The sequence below is a fragment of the Balaenoptera borealis genome, assembly GCF_965194805.1.
Source record: "Balaenoptera borealis genome assembly, chromosome: 9".
Classification (NCBI taxonomy): domain Eukaryota; kingdom Metazoa; phylum Chordata; class Mammalia; order Artiodactyla; family Balaenopteridae; genus Balaenoptera; species Balaenoptera borealis.
Window position 1 is genome coordinate 51,205,444 of NC_138873.1, and position 17,381 is coordinate 51,222,824.

Genomic DNA, 17,381 nt, shown 5'->3' on the forward strand with positions numbered 1-17,381 from the left:
CACACTTCTTGCGACCACTGAGCCCGGAAAAGTTAGAGAATTAAAAAAATATATATATACTCATAGAGATGTAGCTAAACGAACTGACATGACAGGCCTCAAGACCTTTTGTTTATGGAGACAGTGTCAGCTGTCATGGTAAGAAAAAAATGGCTCTAGGCCAGAAATGGAAAAGTGGTAGGGGAGCAACATGAACTCAGGATCTTCTCACCAGATAAGGTGAACAAGTAATGAAAAATGCATCAATAAGCTCTCTCTCTCTCTCTCTCTCACACACACACACGTTATGTACATCTGCTTCTCTCTCCTTTAAAAAAGATATTATCTTAAATTCACTTGGAATTTTCACAAGTGTACAATTCTGTTCTGTGGCTAGACTATTTGGCAATCTTACCTCTCACTACCAATATTCAGAAAGACAGCAGGACTTAGAACTTGTAATATTACATACCTATGGTCATAATTACCCTTGCTATAGCTCCAAATAGAAGAACTTAGGTTGTTTTATTAGAGGTAGAGACAGTAAAACAGGAAAAGGTCCCTTCTTCCCACCCCTTCCCCAAGTATTTCATTTCCCTGGCTGATGGCTTTTTTTGGAGGTATTCTTTGCTTTGTAATGATACTAGACAATATTGTCCTGGACTATAAAATAATGGCTTGTTGATTTCAGACGGAGAAAAGGTAATAAAACAGATATCAGATCTCAGTATCTGTGAGGTATTTAACCTGCCAGAGCCAGTGCTATTCTAGCTACTCTACCTGGGACCCCTGAGGCATGAAGAAGCAGGGGTGCAGACATGGTTCTTTGGGAGGGGATTTGGTTCTTTCCTTCACAGTAACAGTTAATAAACCACAACCTAAGATCACCATGCAATTAGTCATCAGGTGACTATGGTCCCCAAGTCCCGATCCTGACTTAACTGTAAGTGACAAGAGAGAAGGTGTAAAGTATTACCTAATCCAGACCCCATCCCCCGGTTCCCTCTGGTGTTAATTATTCAGCCACAGAAACCAGTGCATGCTGGGAAGGTGACACACTTCATTCTCCAAGTACAGAGGCAGAGCACGCAGCTTGCTCTAATGCTGGCGCCGGGTCAGCACAGGAGGGAAGAAGGCAGAGGGCACCTACAACCCCCAACGTGGCATCGTTCTAAGCAGAATAGGGCATCGGCCCTGAAACCAGGGGCAGGAGGCCACAGTGGGCAGTCTAGAGCAACAACCATCACAGTCTCATCCAGAGGTCCAGAATCTTCAGGGAACTTCATCATTAGGAAGGGAATGCACTGATCGTCACTCTTTCCTTCTTTGCAGAATGGGTGTGGGGCCCCTTGTGGCACTACAGCCTGGAGCTCCCCCGAGGTCTCACGGGAAACGGCCTGTGCCTGGTGGTTCAACTGGGAGACACCAGGCCCAGGTTTAGAGGTTTAAATTTGTCACAGAGGACAAATTGTTATTAACAGAGAAACCCCCACTCCACAGGACGGAAAGGCAACTTGTTTCTCTGTGATAGAAGGCAAACAGTTTGTAAAATATTGTGAAAACAGAAAGGAAATGCAATCACCCTTCTAAGAGGAACACCAGATTCACCATTCACTAGGAAGACCTTACGATTAAAAATCGTCACAAGGAAAGCGGCCCCTCATCTGCCTTAGATTTTTAACCTCTCTTTGATGGCTCAGTGTTTGCACATGTTTATCTGACTCCATCAAGGACTGAAAAAATGGAGGGAGCACATTAAGTAATGGGATTTAACGATACTTAGTTTGGATACAAGTTCCCTGCTTTTGAATGGTGCTCTCACCACTCCGACATTCTTTCAAGTGGGATGCTTTAGTTAACTGTGAAGTTTACGTGTGTATGTTGATGCCCTTATGAGTCTAAAAACACATCAGATTAAGCAAAACTTTTGGAAGGAAAAAGAAGCCTACAGCTGAAGGGAATTACAGCCATCACTTCACAGTTACTAGGCAATGGGCCAACTAACAATAAATAGGAAAACATTGTCCCATCCCATCAGCGACTTTCATTAACGGGGAGGAAAATCTCTTCCCTCTCTCTCCCTGCCCAACACTTAAGTTTGAAATCAGGCTGTTGATGCCGGGAAAATGAAATGGGGAAACCAAATGATGAGGCCCGTTCTAAAAATATCTGTGGATGCTGTCATCTGGCCTCTGGTGAGAGTAAGTCCCTCTATAATCTTGGTATCTGTAGGGAAGACATGTTTCTGCCTAATTATCACCACTAACTCACATGATGTTCTAAGAAAGGGCAACACCTCCAAGAAACTGTACACAAAACGTAACAACCCCCATCAACTTTAAACTGGGACTAAAACATGAATGTTCCTACTGCTGTCCTCCCACAGCTCAACTCCACTGTGACAAATCTGGATTTCTCAGCAGTGTTTTCATCTTCCTGGCAGAGAGGAAAGGAACAGGACCGACCCCAATACCAAATATAACAGGGAAGGAAAAAGAGCCACAGGGATGAAACTCTATCTGCAAATCCATACAGGTTATCCACTGCTTTCCTAGCTAAAACTGAAAGATGTTTGGAGGAAAGTCTGCCTGAAACACAAAATTAAAGTGAAATATCACTTTCCTCACTCTTTAAACGTGATTTAAGCCAAACTTGCAACCCCTGGGGCAAGCTGGGAACTAAATATGGAACGTTTAGGATAGAAAAGGAAATGAATTGATGTTCACTTGATCTGACAGGGAAACTTCAGGTGGAGTTCAGAGAACAGGTGTGGGTTTCAGAGTATGAATGTTTCTACCCGAGTAGAAGGCAAAGAAATGCCTGCCTGCCACCATCTCTACTTCTCCCCACAGGGTTCTGAGGGACACCCAGTCCATCACAGGCCACAGCCATCTGCCAGCATCCAAGGCTTCTGTTGGTGTCACCCCAGGAAAAACAGCATTTCTGCAGGGCTTGGGTAAGGCAGCCACGGCCAATGCTGGAGAGCCAAAATGGCAGCAATTCCCTCGGAGCTCATCTTCACCGCCTAAACACGAAGCAGCTCAAGAAACACCTAATGGGCACGACACTTTGGCTTAATTTGGTAATTTTTCAAAATCTTCTGGGTTGGAATGGGCGATGACGAGGACTTAGGGAAGTGCATGAAAACCAACCTGGGGTTCAGGGGCTGCAGGGGCCTTGCCGATTAAAATGCAGCCTTCCGCCTGCAAGGCTGGCCTAACAGAGCCATCCTCCAAGACTGCCCAAGAAGGGGAATTAGGAGGTGCAGCTCTATAAAAATCCGTTTCAGCAAATGCTGTCAACTTGCCATTTTAGAAGCTGAATAGTTTACGAGGGGAAAGAAAACAGGTATGGAAATCCTGGCCAAATCTGTACACAGTTGAGGAGCCTCCCTGAAGGAAAATCAGGTTTCTAGGAAGGGCAGCTCACAGGCTTTCTCAGGGGCAAGTAAGTACTTATGGAGAACGTGGGATGTTACAGGGAAGCTTAAAATAAACTTTTCATGGCAAAGGTGACACTCAGGAAGATACTGGAAAGACACTCAGCTAGACTTTTTTTTTTTTTAAAGCTTAGTTTGTGTAAAAGGCTGACCTGTGTAAGCACTGCTTTCAGCTGCCTCCTGTAATTTCTGGGCTTCTCAAGGTGGCAGCCGAAGCCTGTCCGTGAAGGCTGGCGACAGGCCACTGAAGAGCTGTCGCCTCCAGGACGCTTCAGGACCTGGATCTAGTGTGGACTGCCCTTCCAGCCAGCCTGTGTGCTGTGCTGATAAACACAGGAAGCATGAGGATAGAAGCCGCCACCCTGGCACTTCACAGCTGAGGGACACAGAGCAGGAGTGACCTGCACAGAGACGCAGACTTCCCTGCTGCTCAAACTGTAGGGATTAACGATGATTAATACAAGTTTAACAATGTCCTGTCTCTGTCTTTATTTTGGGGCAGAGATTACGGTGACCAATATTCTTTGTGCATCCAGAGTCAAATATGGTGACTGCAATAGCAGAAATATGATACTTATTAATTTACTGTCAAGAGCAAAGTCGCAGACATTTCATATTTTCTTAAGATTCTTAGATTTTCAAACCACACAGAACAATTTGCAAAGTTCTGGATTACATTCTTTTAAAGAACTGTTTTTAAGGCAAAAGACTTTAAGGGGCTTTTGGATCCTTTCTGGATGCATGGTTACTTAGCCTTAATTATAATACTCCAAAACCCTGGCTGGCAGAGTCCTGGGGGTCTGGCTCCGCTGTCCTTACCCCGGCTTTACCACCCACTCCTGCTGATCCGATGGGTCAGGTTCAGTGCCTTTGCCTGGTTTGCTCTCCCCATCCAAACATCCAGATGGCTCTTCCAGCCCCACCCGCCCCAGGCTGTCCTCTGCTAAACTCCTAAGCCACTTACCTGGCACCTCATCATATAGTGCCCAGAATGGTTACTTTTTCATACACACTGAAGTCCCAATATATTGAGAGCAGAGCAAAGCCTTCAAATCAAACCAAACACTTACGGAGCATCTACTATTTCAAGAGCACTGTCTTAGACATGGTATTTACCCACAAGAAGTGCACATTCCAGCAGGGACACATTTTCTTGATGCCCCAAGTAGCCTGGAAAGTTGAAACAGAGGAGAGGTACACAATAAATGTTGGCTGAATAAATGAATGAACCAACTCCTGGAACAGCCCTCTCTTCCTCTCTCTGCCAATTCAAATGCTTAACACCCTTTTAAGCCTTACAGCTTCCACAAAGCATTTTAAACCGACTGGCATTTGCTAAGAGTTAATCTTATTTGAATCCAAGCAGTACCTACTGCTTATGGGACAAGACCTAGAATTTTAATGATCCCCTTTTGGGAGGAGGATGGCTTCTGATGAAGTTTCTATTCAGAAGAGTATGAGAAAAAACTCACATTTCTTATAAGATGAAACCTCCTAAGGATCAATACAAGGCACAGTTTTAACATCCAAATAATTTTATTTTTAAAATAAAATTTTAAATAGTATTTAATAAAGAATTTACCTTCTGCCATCCTACCAAACCCATTCTTTATTACCAGCCCCCCGAATTAAGAGTCAAGCTACTCTGACTCTCAAATTGCTGTCACTGCTAAAGTGATTCACCATTTAGAAACACAAGGGGACTGCAGTCCAGGAGGAAATGCTTAGAGCCATAAACCATGACCTGAATATCACAATGTTTATGTTTACTGGGTGTGGCCCCATCCTGTGTGACTCCTCACTGCATTTACTGGCTAGAGGAGGCAGGGGGACAATTGGGAGCGTGCAGCTACCCCTTTGGGCTGGGATGCCCCACCTCCCTTGGGACTGAGTGCAAGTGTGGCTGTAACGCTCCAGCCCATCTAAGGGTCCGGCTACCAAGCACTAAAGAGTGGGGTCTCCAAAGTCTTCTTTTTCCTGCTTTAGATATGCAGGGTTTTGAAGACAATCTAAATTTTCCCAAAGTGATTCTGAAATCGAAAACACAAAATCAGCTATTTTAGTTGCACAAATAGTCCAAACCACTCATCCACCTGTGAGGTATGACCAGGACATGCAGGTAACACAGATGGCAGCCAAGAGGCAGCAACCACACCAGTGCAACAGAGGAAGGAAACCAAGAAGGAACTGAAAGGAGGGTCTCAAGGGTGGCTCCAAGATTGACAGAGACAAAGGCCCGTCTGTCCTGAGGGCAGCAGTCCGGTGGGAGTGCAGACCCAGGAGTGAGGTGGATCCACATGGTGGGTGGCCTGGGTGGTCCTCCTCTCCCTGCTCAGCCTGACCAGCACCGTGGTGGTATGTGCTGGGAGCTCCCCACCTTGGCTCTCCACCCCCACCCCCCACCCCGACCTCAGCCAGCAGGACAACCTGAGTTGACCGGGGCTGGGCAGGGAGTGCATTCAGGCGGTAGGGACACTACCAACTAAGGGACGCCTTCTAACAGGTCTATCAGTCAACGCATATTTTCTGATTACTTATAGGTATGTTGGGCTCTATTGCTTTCCAATCATTTCTGAAGACACAAGTGATCAATGGAAGTTCCAATTAATTACAGTGGCATGTACACAAATAGAAGCCCAGTGGAAATTAATTTATAAATTCAACCTCAGAACTTCCGGCCTCTTCTTGGCCATTAATTTTCACTAAGGAGTCAAACTGAACACTCCACACAGACATGAATACTTAAAACAAAAAATCTTATGGTCCAGATGTCTTTCAACAGAGAGAAAGACAGAGGAGAGAGGAAAGGGGAGGGGAAGGGGGAGAAGGAGGGAGGGGAAGGGGGAGAAGGAGGGAGGGAGACAGAGAGAGAGAGAGAACATACTGATATGCAAACCGTCAATCAAACCAGGACTGGCAATTAAAGTTTTATCCTTAGAAACACTGGAATTATGCTCTGAGGGCTTCATGACTAAGTAATTCTCATCCTTTAATAAAGGAATGTCATAGACTTCAGCAAAAAAAGAGGTTATTAAAAAACAGGAAAGTCTAGAATTACAGAGTAAGGTTCACATCTGTTATTGGGAAGAGAAACAAAACAAAACACCTGCAACCAAGTGGGCAGTAGCTCTTCTGGGTGGTGTGTTTCAGCTGCAGGCTTGGTCTTGCTTCTCTGGGAGGAAAGCTCCTGGAGAAGAACAGCCCAGTTTCTCTGGGTTTTCACTGAACTTAGTTGGCAGATCTTGAAAATACAGTGACCATATTTTCTGAACCCCAAATTGTGTCACGTTAGCCAGTAACGGGGGGTAAACCACCAGCTCTTGGGGAGGTGCGGTCCATGGCCAGACCACTGCCAGCATCATGCCATTCATTGTGTGGCAATCTTTCTGCTCCCAACAAGTCCTAGGAGAACTGGAGCAGCTTTTTATTTCTCTGTGTGGCCACGGTGGCCTGGCAGTGGAGAGGGAAGATCAGATTTCCAGGCTCCCTCCCAACAGGAAGAGGCTCCACTCTGAGGAAGCAGAAACGGGGCAGGGCAAGGCTCCCCCCACAGCACAGAGTGGATATGACAGCCTCCCTAAGGAAAGAAAGCAGAGGCCAGACAGCTAGGATTTCTCAGGCAGTCCTTTAAAGATATTAATGGAACATTCTGGGTACCATATATGAACCTCCCCAATCCGTCTGTGGCAGAAGGTCCTTTTTATTAATGAAAATATAGCCCCTGTCCTGGGTACCCCTAAACTGGCAGGCAGGACTTCTAGGGGACATCAAAGGTTTCACACAACAGGCAATTGCTATACCTCTTTAATGAAAAGAAACCTAATTGATTCTAGTTTATTGAGGAAAGTAATTGCTCTTTGTGCCAACAATGTTAAGACTGGCTTGATGCTTTCCTTAATTCTGCATTAACCTCTGGAACCATTTTAAATAACAATAAACATTAAGTAACTTTTTAAAAAGTTGACAAAGGACATTAGGTCATTATCAGAGATAGTCCTTACAAGAGCTCTGTGGGGTAGGTTTTCGTTGTAGCCCCATTTTACAGACAAGCAAACTGAGACTCAGAGAAATGGAGTGGCTTGACTCAATGACACATAGCCATAAAAATGGCAGCCTTCTGCTACAGATTCATAGGTCTTCTGCTGTACCACAAAGACATTATTTAACTTGGGGTGGGCTGCAGGGGAGGCTTTTTAAATCCACAGCTCCCCTCAGAGCAGAGCCCCAGGGACAGTGATCTTGGAGTGGGTGGCTGGCTCACGTTCAACTGTGATGATGAACCAGTTCTAGAAATCAAACATAAAAGCAAGTATCCTGCAGGGCTTTTAACCTGAACCAGCATCTGGATTTAGTCTGAACTCTGCCCTATCAGCATGGAGCCTATGTTTTTATCCCCCAGCCAAAGACAGGTGGAACAGACCACGTGATAACGGAACAGGACATCTGAAAAAGCAGGGTTGTCCCAGAAAACCAAGCATGCAAGGTTGCCACTGCCCCATGGGCCCTTTGCTCTACCCCTGCATGGAAAGCAGTCTTTCCCTCTGGGACAACAGTCACCGCCACCACTGCACCACATCCCCAGCCAGGCCATGCACACCTTGAGGGTGAGACCCTATTTTATCTTCCTCTATCTCCTGTGCCCAGCACACTGCAGGTACTCAATAAACAAATTTTGTTTAAAAAATTCAGACTTTTCCTGAGCACTTCTACCAACGTGGGACCTACCATTTTGCCAGGCAGCTAGCTCATCCAAGAGTAGAACCCACTCTGTGGCTGAGAAAAGCTTGATGTATGACAAGGTCGTACAAAAAGCTCCAGTAAGAATCAAGAGGAAAAAAGGCAAAGAATCCCTAGTTCTCAAGAGGTTGCTGACCTCTTTCAGGATTTCTTTAGGGGGTTCCTTAGGACACTGGTCCTATGGTTTCTGGGAGAAGAAGGATGTGATTCGAGATGTCAGATAAACTTAGGAGACACTGCAATCCGATCCTAGAAGGTTCACAACATATATTAACTTCTAAGGCTCTGAGAAGTCCTGCAGGAAACAACCCTATTTAACTTTATTTAACATGGCATTCCTCAGGCATTTGACCACAGAATCTATTTTCTGCTTAATACCCATGAATATCCTGAGGACTGAGTATTCTGTGAAATACTTTGAGAAACACCAACCCATGGGACCTCTAAATATCTGAAGTGTCTGTCACTAGTTCACAATACAAAATTTTAATTCATTTTAGTTTTTAAAATTTTAAACTTCAAAACAATTTGGAGGATGGGGGAAAGCAGTATTTTCAAATTAAATGAACATACCAACAAAACCAGGGTGAAGTCTCTTGCAAGGCGGGGAATCTCCATCTTGGAATGAAAATCCAGCATTAAGACACGTGTCTCCAAGTCAGGAAGAGAAAGCAGTGAACAAACATCCTTCTACCTGCCCCAGGGCCATGGGGGACCTCTGACAGGCCGACCCCTCTGGCCATGGCACAGAGGCAGGTCCCAACAAGCCCCCTTCTCCCATCTCTATACAGAAAGGTATGCCTATGAGAAGCAGACCCCTGGGGGAAGACTCTACTTACAGAAAACATTATTTATAGGATGTTGAATATTGAGCATTATGAACACTCTGAAAAGAAGCATTTAATGGGAGCTTAAAGTGTACACAAAGTTCCAGTAGTAATTCTGGTGATTTTCATTCCACTTATTTATGTTCCACATGAGCTTTGTGGCCAAAAGAGACCTTCCAGAAAGCCATCTATAAATGCTACTGCATGAAGAGCAACAGTCACTCAGGCTCTGTCCCCATACTTAGCAGGCTGGCCAGTGCTGAGCAAAGGTGCATTACAAACCCGACAGACCCAGGAAGAGCAGCCTTAGTGCTGGATACCACTGTTTTCCAGGGAAAGGGGTGTATGGAAGGAGCGTACCAGCCTCTGCACAGAAAACCTCTTTTCAGGGCTCTTGTCAATTTTCTTTCACTGTTGTCAACACTAGAAACGTCCATACAGCCATTCTCTCCATGAATGACAGTTCAGACTTTGGGTTTTTTAAAAAGTAAGAATAAAGATCCCTGCAGGTACAGAATTCTTGAGGCTAGCACACTATAACCAAAGACTAGACAACAGTTCACAAGTGCAAGTAACAGAGTACGTTCTCCACGCAGTACGTACCGAACGTTATATTCCCTAATGGAAATATCTATCAGTACATCGAGAAAAAACATCACATGAGTAGCCTATAATATTGTCTGTATTTGGTTAGAATTAGTCCTATCCCCCAACATGAATATTTAAAGACATAATGGAATCACAGCATTTAAACATCAGTCCAACAAGTATCAAAGATTTGTTCTTTTTGGAAAGTAGCCTAAATTTAAATTCTCAACGGCCTCCAACTCCGGGACCTGCTGTTGCCACACTAGTATACCACTGTTCCTTTACAGTTCCATATCATCACATATCCCTTACAGTGGCAATTTCACAGACAGAATGTTAGGTTTCAGGTTTAAAATTATACATACTATGCACCCTTAAAATTCTATGATTTTGCTAAGAAATACAACAACTAGTGAATATAATAAAAAAGAAGCAGACTCACAGCTAGCGGTTACCAGTGGGGAGAAGGAAGAGGGGAGGGGCCAGATGGAGGTAGGGCATTAAGAGTTACAAACTATTAGGTATAAAATAAGCTACAAGGATATATTGTACAACACAGGGAATAAAGCCAGTATTTTATAATAACTATAAATGGAGTATAACCTTTAAAAATTGTGAATCACTATATTGTATGGCAACTACACTTCAATTTAAGAAAGAAGATAAATCTTATTGGTTAAACAAACAAACAAAAACAAAAACAAAAAAAACCTCTATGATTCTGTCCTCTTTTGACAGATGAGAAACCTACTATTCTAAGAGATTCATCATCTCTTAGTGACATGGCCAGTGGCACAGACAGGAAGAGAACCACCTCTCTCCTCTCCACCTGGGCTTTTCCTAGTTAGTATTTTCCAATCCTTATCATAAAGTAGTTTAAAACGCAACTAAATATGGGGCTGCTCCCTAATGGGGTCTCCAAATGCCAAAAGATGAAGATGAACGAAAAAGCATGTGAACCTAGGCATCCTCCAACATCAAAACTACAGTGAAACTGACGTTGCTTTCCTGTGAGAACAGACACATGTCAATCTCAGGAGGGCTTACTGGAGGCACAGCCCTGAAACCACCACACTTGCTCACAGCCATGCCTGCTGCCAATCTGTACACATGCACACCAAGCTTCCCCAGTGCCTGAGAGAAGCAAGTGCCCTTCACACCCCAGTAGCTGGCACTCACAAAGAGGTACAGTTATTCTACAGATAGACCCGTAGGTCAAAGGATTTCACATGTGGTCTAAAATGAATGACGTGTGTGAAACACGCACCCCTCCAGAGAAGCATCTCACCACAGCTCTCCAGCAAGACTGTCTGTCAACTGGACAGAACTGCTCAGGTGCCCACTCGGGGTCACATGACCTTCAGTTAGCAAGGCAGGAAGTGAGTCTAGAGAATACCTCACATACTGGCTTAAAAAAAAAAAGTCAAACCAAGAAAGTCATTATAGAACAAGTCTTGGGAAGCTGGGGCGCTTAATTTGGGAGAAGTGAATTCTGAGACTGTGACCCGAGGCCCGTGTTGTGAATCCAGGAGAATCTTCAATAAAGCGATAGCCACAAGTTAACTGTAAAAGTAAAGAATATACATTAGGCCACACATGCTCCTGGCTATTTAGTGGAGCAATTTATTCCAAAGCAAAATGGAAATCCTAAAGCCAGAAACCAGACTCCCTCAAAGCCCTTCACCGTCTTCAGGACGTTTCTTTCTCTTGCTCTGGTCATACTGAGCTGGTTTACTTTCAGGAAAATTTGGTGACTTTTCATATTTTTTACTTAAGAAATATCTCCTCAAAAACACTTCACCCAAAATATTTTCAGAAAAAGGTGACTAAACGACCCTAAGATTCCAATAGGGCATAATAATAAAATGTGTAATCTTAAAAGTAGTTATTTATTATCAAAATAATAATTCACTAAATATATTTTTTTAAACATAAGTATTTAAATCTCCCTTAAAATATTTTTATACCATCTTTTAGAATTACACACACACACACAAGAAAAGTCTGCTACTCAATTAAAAGGAAAACCTACACTTGAAAAATAAGACAAAAATTGATAGCACATTTTCTTCTCTTACTCTTTTCAATGAACTAGAAAGTGGACTCCTTACAACCAAACCAAAATTAAAACCTACTTGTGTCTTCAGAAGCCACAATCATAGTCCTCTTCTTAAAGGAAGACAAACTGTTCTTCTAAAAGCCAAATATCTAAATTTCTCAAGGCAAGTCTCCACCAGTCCGAGTTCTGGCAGTACGGAAATGTGTCACCCTTCCTAGCTTCTGCTGCAGTCTTTTTACCGTCTCAAGGGCTATTAAATGACTCGAAACAGACATCTGAGTGCCATTAGGGACCTGCTTCTGCCTGGGAAAGCGGAGAAGCTGAGCATCACAACACCCTCAACATTCCACTTTCGACAGCTACCCATGAACAGGATGAGCTCCTCACAGGAGAGCCTTATAATTCCTTCACCAGGGCAGAGGGTTAAACAAGGCTCAGCTTTTCATGGCTTTGAATCCCATTTCTCTTTCACACCACTTAAAGAAGAGTGTAAGTAGCCTGCTGATATTATAAAAAAAAAAAAAAAACAAAAAAAGGAACTGGGGCATAGAAAAGACCCCCTGAACATGGGAGGGTCTGGGGGTACAAATGTGTTATAGCAGAAGACCCCAGTGCTCATCTTACTACTTGAAGAGGAGAGTTCTGGGGCAAGCTTGTGTGTTACCTACTATTCTGGCTCCGGTTCAGAGCACTTCTCATTTTTACCATCTAGAGATAATTAAGAAGGACGATTATGGTTCAAGCCATTCCAGAAATAGGGATTCTGGGCCCAGCTGTGTGACCTTGGGCAGACCACTTAACCTCTCTGGGCTCCCTGCTTACTCATGTGTCAGTCAGTATGTGTACCTAATAACACCGTACATACTTCAGCCCACTGCAGTTTTACAAAGCACTTTCACACACTTCAGTGCATTTGATTCTTGCAATAACCCTGTAGAGTAACAGAAGCTATTATCCTCATTTTATAAAACTGGAAATTGAGGTTCAGAGGCTAAGTGACACACTCCCAATAGCAACCAGAAAGCAGTAGAAGTGGAACTGAACCCTCAACTCCCAATTCCAGTCAAATGCTTCTCTTTTCTTGCCACATGATGTTGCATGATCTCTCTGGTTCCAACAGAATTAAAATGCCACAATTTAAAAAATCTCTGTCACCATTCACAACTCTTGTCACTGCTTGGAAGCTGACATCATTTATAAGTTGGGAAAAAGAAGCACATGAGTAAGTGCTCTCTGACATTAAAAACTTCTGTTTTCAATTTAATTCTTTTTGCTCTTTTAAATGCTTAGATGCTGAGTGCTAATAAAGATGCTTAGTACTAATGGTGAAGAAGCTAACAGACCTTGCTTCTGGTGGAAATACTCCTGTATGAAAGAGTCCAGAAAGCATAGTCTACAGGCAAATTAGAAGCACCTAAAACTTGTTACTTTGCTGGAAAAAAAAGATATAGAAACGGTAGCATCGAAGATGGACAAAGGCAGTGCTGGACCTGAGAGCCTAAGAAAGTCCTTTGGCTGGGTCCTTAACCTTGATGTTTGCGTGGCCTAAGGTCCCCTTCCTCCCATCCCTTCTATTCTCATCCATCCATCCAGTAGGGAGACCTGTGTCATAGGTCAGCGAGGGTGACTGGATACAAAGAAAAATGAAACCTCTGAATGTGTATTCTTTTTACTGGCAGTAAAACTCCTGAGCTGTCAGCAAACTGCGGGGAGGGGCACCTGACAGCCCTATTTGTTTTGCTGGTACAACTCAGAACGAGCTGGTTGGGAGCCAGGTTACCGTGCACCATGTAAATGAAAGCCATCGTCCCCCACCGCCCCTGTAATTACTATGCCATAGCACTGGGCACTGACCTGCTCTGCCCACTTCCCCTTTCCTCAGTGAGCCTTCAGCCTGGCACCCAGCTCTGAGATGAGGCCTGCTTAGCACCAGTGAAGCTCCCCACATTCAAACCAACAACGTTCTGTGTGGAGATGAGGGAATCAAAGTTAAAATCCAACCCATCAGCATCCATGAGTTCGCTACGGATAATGGACTCCATGTCACATTCCAAGCTCCCATTGAACATGTCCAGGTCCAAGTCGCTGGGGAACTTCTCATGGCCCATGACGGGAAGGTGTGCACTAGTTGAGTACAAGGAGGAGCCTGAGAGAGAGTCCGAGAGGGTTTGCATAGACTGGCTGACAGGAGACTGCTGCTGGTGTTTGGCTGACCCGAGGCTGCTGGAATCGCTCAAGCCCATGTTGCTGACGGAACTTGACAAGGCACGGCTGCCACCGAGAGCGCCCTGGGTTTGGTGCTGGTGGTGGAGCAAGTTCTGATTGACCAAACTTCCCTGGTTAGGCTGGGCGGCAAAGGACATCATTGGATCACTGCGAAGCATCACGTTCCGGCGGGAGTTCTGGGCGGACACAGCGGTGCTGGCCTGAGACATCAAGGGGTCCGACTGGGTCATCATGACATCGCTGTGGCTGAGTGAGTCCGACGTGAGCAGGTCCTGGAGCGTCTGGTTGCCGTAGTGCGACATGGAAGAGAAGGTGGCTGGCTTGTTCTCTTGGATGGTCTGCATGGGAGACTGACGCAGGGAGTTCAGAGACGAGGGGCCGAACACCGTGCTGCTGAAGGAGCTGGTGGGGGAGCCCAGGCCGGAGCCCTTGGTGGTGTATGGGAAGCTGGAGCTGCGCTGCATGAGCCCCCCGGGGGGCGACGGCTGGGACGCAGGGAGCGCGATGTTGTCCAGCAGGTCGTCCATGAGGTTGTCGGCCAGCCCGTCGTTCAGATTCATGGTGCCCGCCATGTCGGTCAGCCGGGGCAGCTCCACGGTGCACGGCTTGCTGACGGAGGGGGACAGGCTGGCCGAGCTGCTGTAGAGCATGGGGGAGAGCGGCGCGTCATCATCCTGAACGTCGTCCAACTCCGTGCTAGCCAGGATAGGGGACAGGCGGCCGCTGACTGTGCTGGCGTTGGAATTGGTGCGTGAGCGGAAGTCGGTCCACGCGTCCAGCTCATCGCTGCTGCGAGACGTGGGGCTGCCGGGCCACTTGGAGAGCTGGGAGGGACTGTCGTCTGCTGACTCGGGGGCGGTCTGCAGGGCTGCCTTCTTCTTGGCTGCACGGCCCCGGCTCTTGGTGTACTTGTTGCTGTTGTCCATGGAGACGGCCCGCCGCCGGGGCGCCTTCCCACTCTTCCCCCCGTCGGGGTTGATGATCCACCATGAGCTCTTGCCGGTCCCCTCATTCTGAACCCGCATGAACCGGCTGTGCAGCGACAGGTTGTGCCGGATAGAGTTCTGCAGAGAGAGAAGGGACAATGCAGATGAGCCAGAATGGTCCAAACTGAGCACCCAGAAGAAACAGTTACTAATCAGACTCATTTTTTAAAGCAACCTCAGAGGCTAAGAAAAAAAAAAGGCTTTGCATGACCTTCCTTGGCTTGGAATTAAATGACAATATTGAGAATGGCAAGTTCCATATTTAGAGGGTGGGAGATGGTTTCATATCCAGGAGATGCTGGGGATGTAGGAGCTCCCTGACATTGTTTTTCTTAAATTCCCAAGTTTCACTGTCCTTTCTGTAATTGTACTTCCTATAGTGAAGTTCACACTTATAATGTATTACCACACCATCTCTCCCTGCACTTTGCAATAAACCTCCCTGGCTCTCTAAGGATAATTAATCACCTAGGGGGCTATTTTATTCTATTTTGGTCCCCTCCTCCTCTAGTACAGAGGCAGCATCTACCTTTTCTTAACCACTTCTATGGCCCCAGAACTGGTGCGAATTTTTACCTATCCTTTCTATGACTCCATCTCCTCCTGCCACAATTTCACACCTGTCTCACAAGCATATGAAAAAAATGGTAAAGTAGGATTTGCTGAGTTGACAGAAGTAGGCAAGTTTCCCATTCAAAAAAATTCCAGATAATTTATACAGACACTCCCTCCTCAAGGCACTGTGGTCTGAGCACAATAACTTCCTTCCCAAGAGTACAGTATAGAAAGAGGAGGTGGGGGAGAGTAACTTTACAGTGAAGAAACCTGACATCTCAGCCAGGTGATCAAGATCGACAACAACAGGGCAAAGTCAGGTTGATAACAGGCACTCGATATAATGTGATGAAAACAGCACCTTCCTCAGTGGTCTTGCTTCCAAAACCCATCACGCCAGTCTAATCATGAGAAAAACTGCAGGCAAATCCCAAATAAGGAACATTTTAAAATGCCTGTCCAGCCCTCCTCAAGACTATTAGATCCACAGGGAGCCTAAGGAAGCATGATGACTACATATAATATGGTATCCTGGATGGGATGCTGGCACAGAAAACGGATATTAGGCAAAAACTAAGGAAATCTGAATAAAGCACAGATCTTAGTTAAAAATGATAATAATGTATCGACATTGGTTTATTAGCTGTGACAAATGTACCAAACTAATATTGGATGTTAACAACAGGGGAAACTTGATGTGGATACCTAACATCAAGAACTCTCTGTACTAGGTTTGTAACTTTTCTGTAAATCTAAAACTATTCTATATTGAAAGGTTTATTTAAAAAAAGAAAAGAAAAAGGGCAAGATATCCTCGAAAACCTCACAACTGCACCCATCTTGCAAGAATCCTCCTGGCTTGGTAGATAAGCCCAGTTAACAGGGATGACCCAGATCCAGTCCTATCTCTGCCACCGACCAACCATGTGACCTGAGCAAATCGTTTAATCTGTCTGCAACAACTTCACTTCTTCATTGCAGCCATAACATCCAAACCGTCCCTCCCTGATAGGGATGAGGTAAGGATGATATATGATAATATACTTCAGGAGCCAGTCACGCTACCAAGTCAGGGTACTCTTACTGCTATTATAAAGCATAGGGTCATCTCCTGGGGAGGGCTCATTCTAATCTGAAAATGCCTCATGTGCAGTAAAAGAGAGGAGTTGATGGTATTTGCCACACCTGGAATAGCACCTGCAGGCCAGATGAGTTTTTATTTGCAAGTTAAAAAGACAGAAGATATTGCCTGCTGCTGTCTATTAAATACAAACCATTCTAAAAGCTACCGTAGTTTAAAAAAAATTGGCAATCACCAACTGTATTTATGTAGAAGATACAAATACATGTGTTCTACCAGAATGTTTTTAAAACATAGAAAGTGAGCAGGATTTCACCATACGTAAATAACCCAAAATAGAGTGTTTCCCGTGTATATGTTCCCATGCAAGGATGCCCAACAGCTCCGGCTGGGCAATGAGCATTAGCAACCATGGGTCATAATTCGGCATTTCTACGACAGCCGCACAGACGCGTTTGAGAGAAGAAAACAGGCAACGTGCTGAGTATCTGATGAGACAAATGTTTCCCATGAGACTATATATCCTGCTTCTCTTTCACTCTTATGGTTTTTAAAAAAACAATGGCATCTCTACGAATGGTTCAGAAATCACATTTCTTTAAAAAGTAAAACACCTTCTCAATAAAGATACGAAGCATGCTCTTAAAACTCACTCTGCAGGGTTCAAAAAGCAGGCAAGTGCAAGGTGGTTCTATTACTGAGTACTCAGACAACTAGATATATTAACTAAAAACTTAAACTCAAGCTTCTTATTGAAAAAACAGGGTGGTCCTGAAGCTCTGTGGGGGCAATGTAGACACTAGCCGAATTACCCCTCCCCTGGCCAGCCCCCTTTGCTCCAGATTTTGGAAAGAGTTCATACCAACACCCAGAATTAACCATGACCAATCATAAGTACCCAGTT

At 44.8% G+C, this 17,381-nt stretch overlaps 1 protein-coding gene across 7 annotated transcripts in view; it reads right to left on the reverse strand.

Annotated features, from left to right (window-relative positions):
• Positions 1–17,381, reverse strand: part of FOXO3 (forkhead box O3) — a 120,201-nt gene that overhangs the window by 5,730 nt on the left and 97,090 nt on the right. For 6 of the 7 annotated variants that reach the window (XM_082404764.1, XM_082404762.1, XM_082404765.1 and 3 more), the window contains one exon: positions 13,484–14,919. The exons of the other annotated variant lie outside the window; for it this stretch is intronic. In XM_082404764.1, coding sequence (XP_082260890.1) covers positions 13,519–14,919 — 1,401 coding nt within the window. In that variant the 3' untranslated portion in view covers positions 13,484–13,518. The remainder of the gene's footprint in view (positions 1–13,483; positions 14,920–17,381) is intronic. 7 annotated transcript variants of the gene reach the window in all.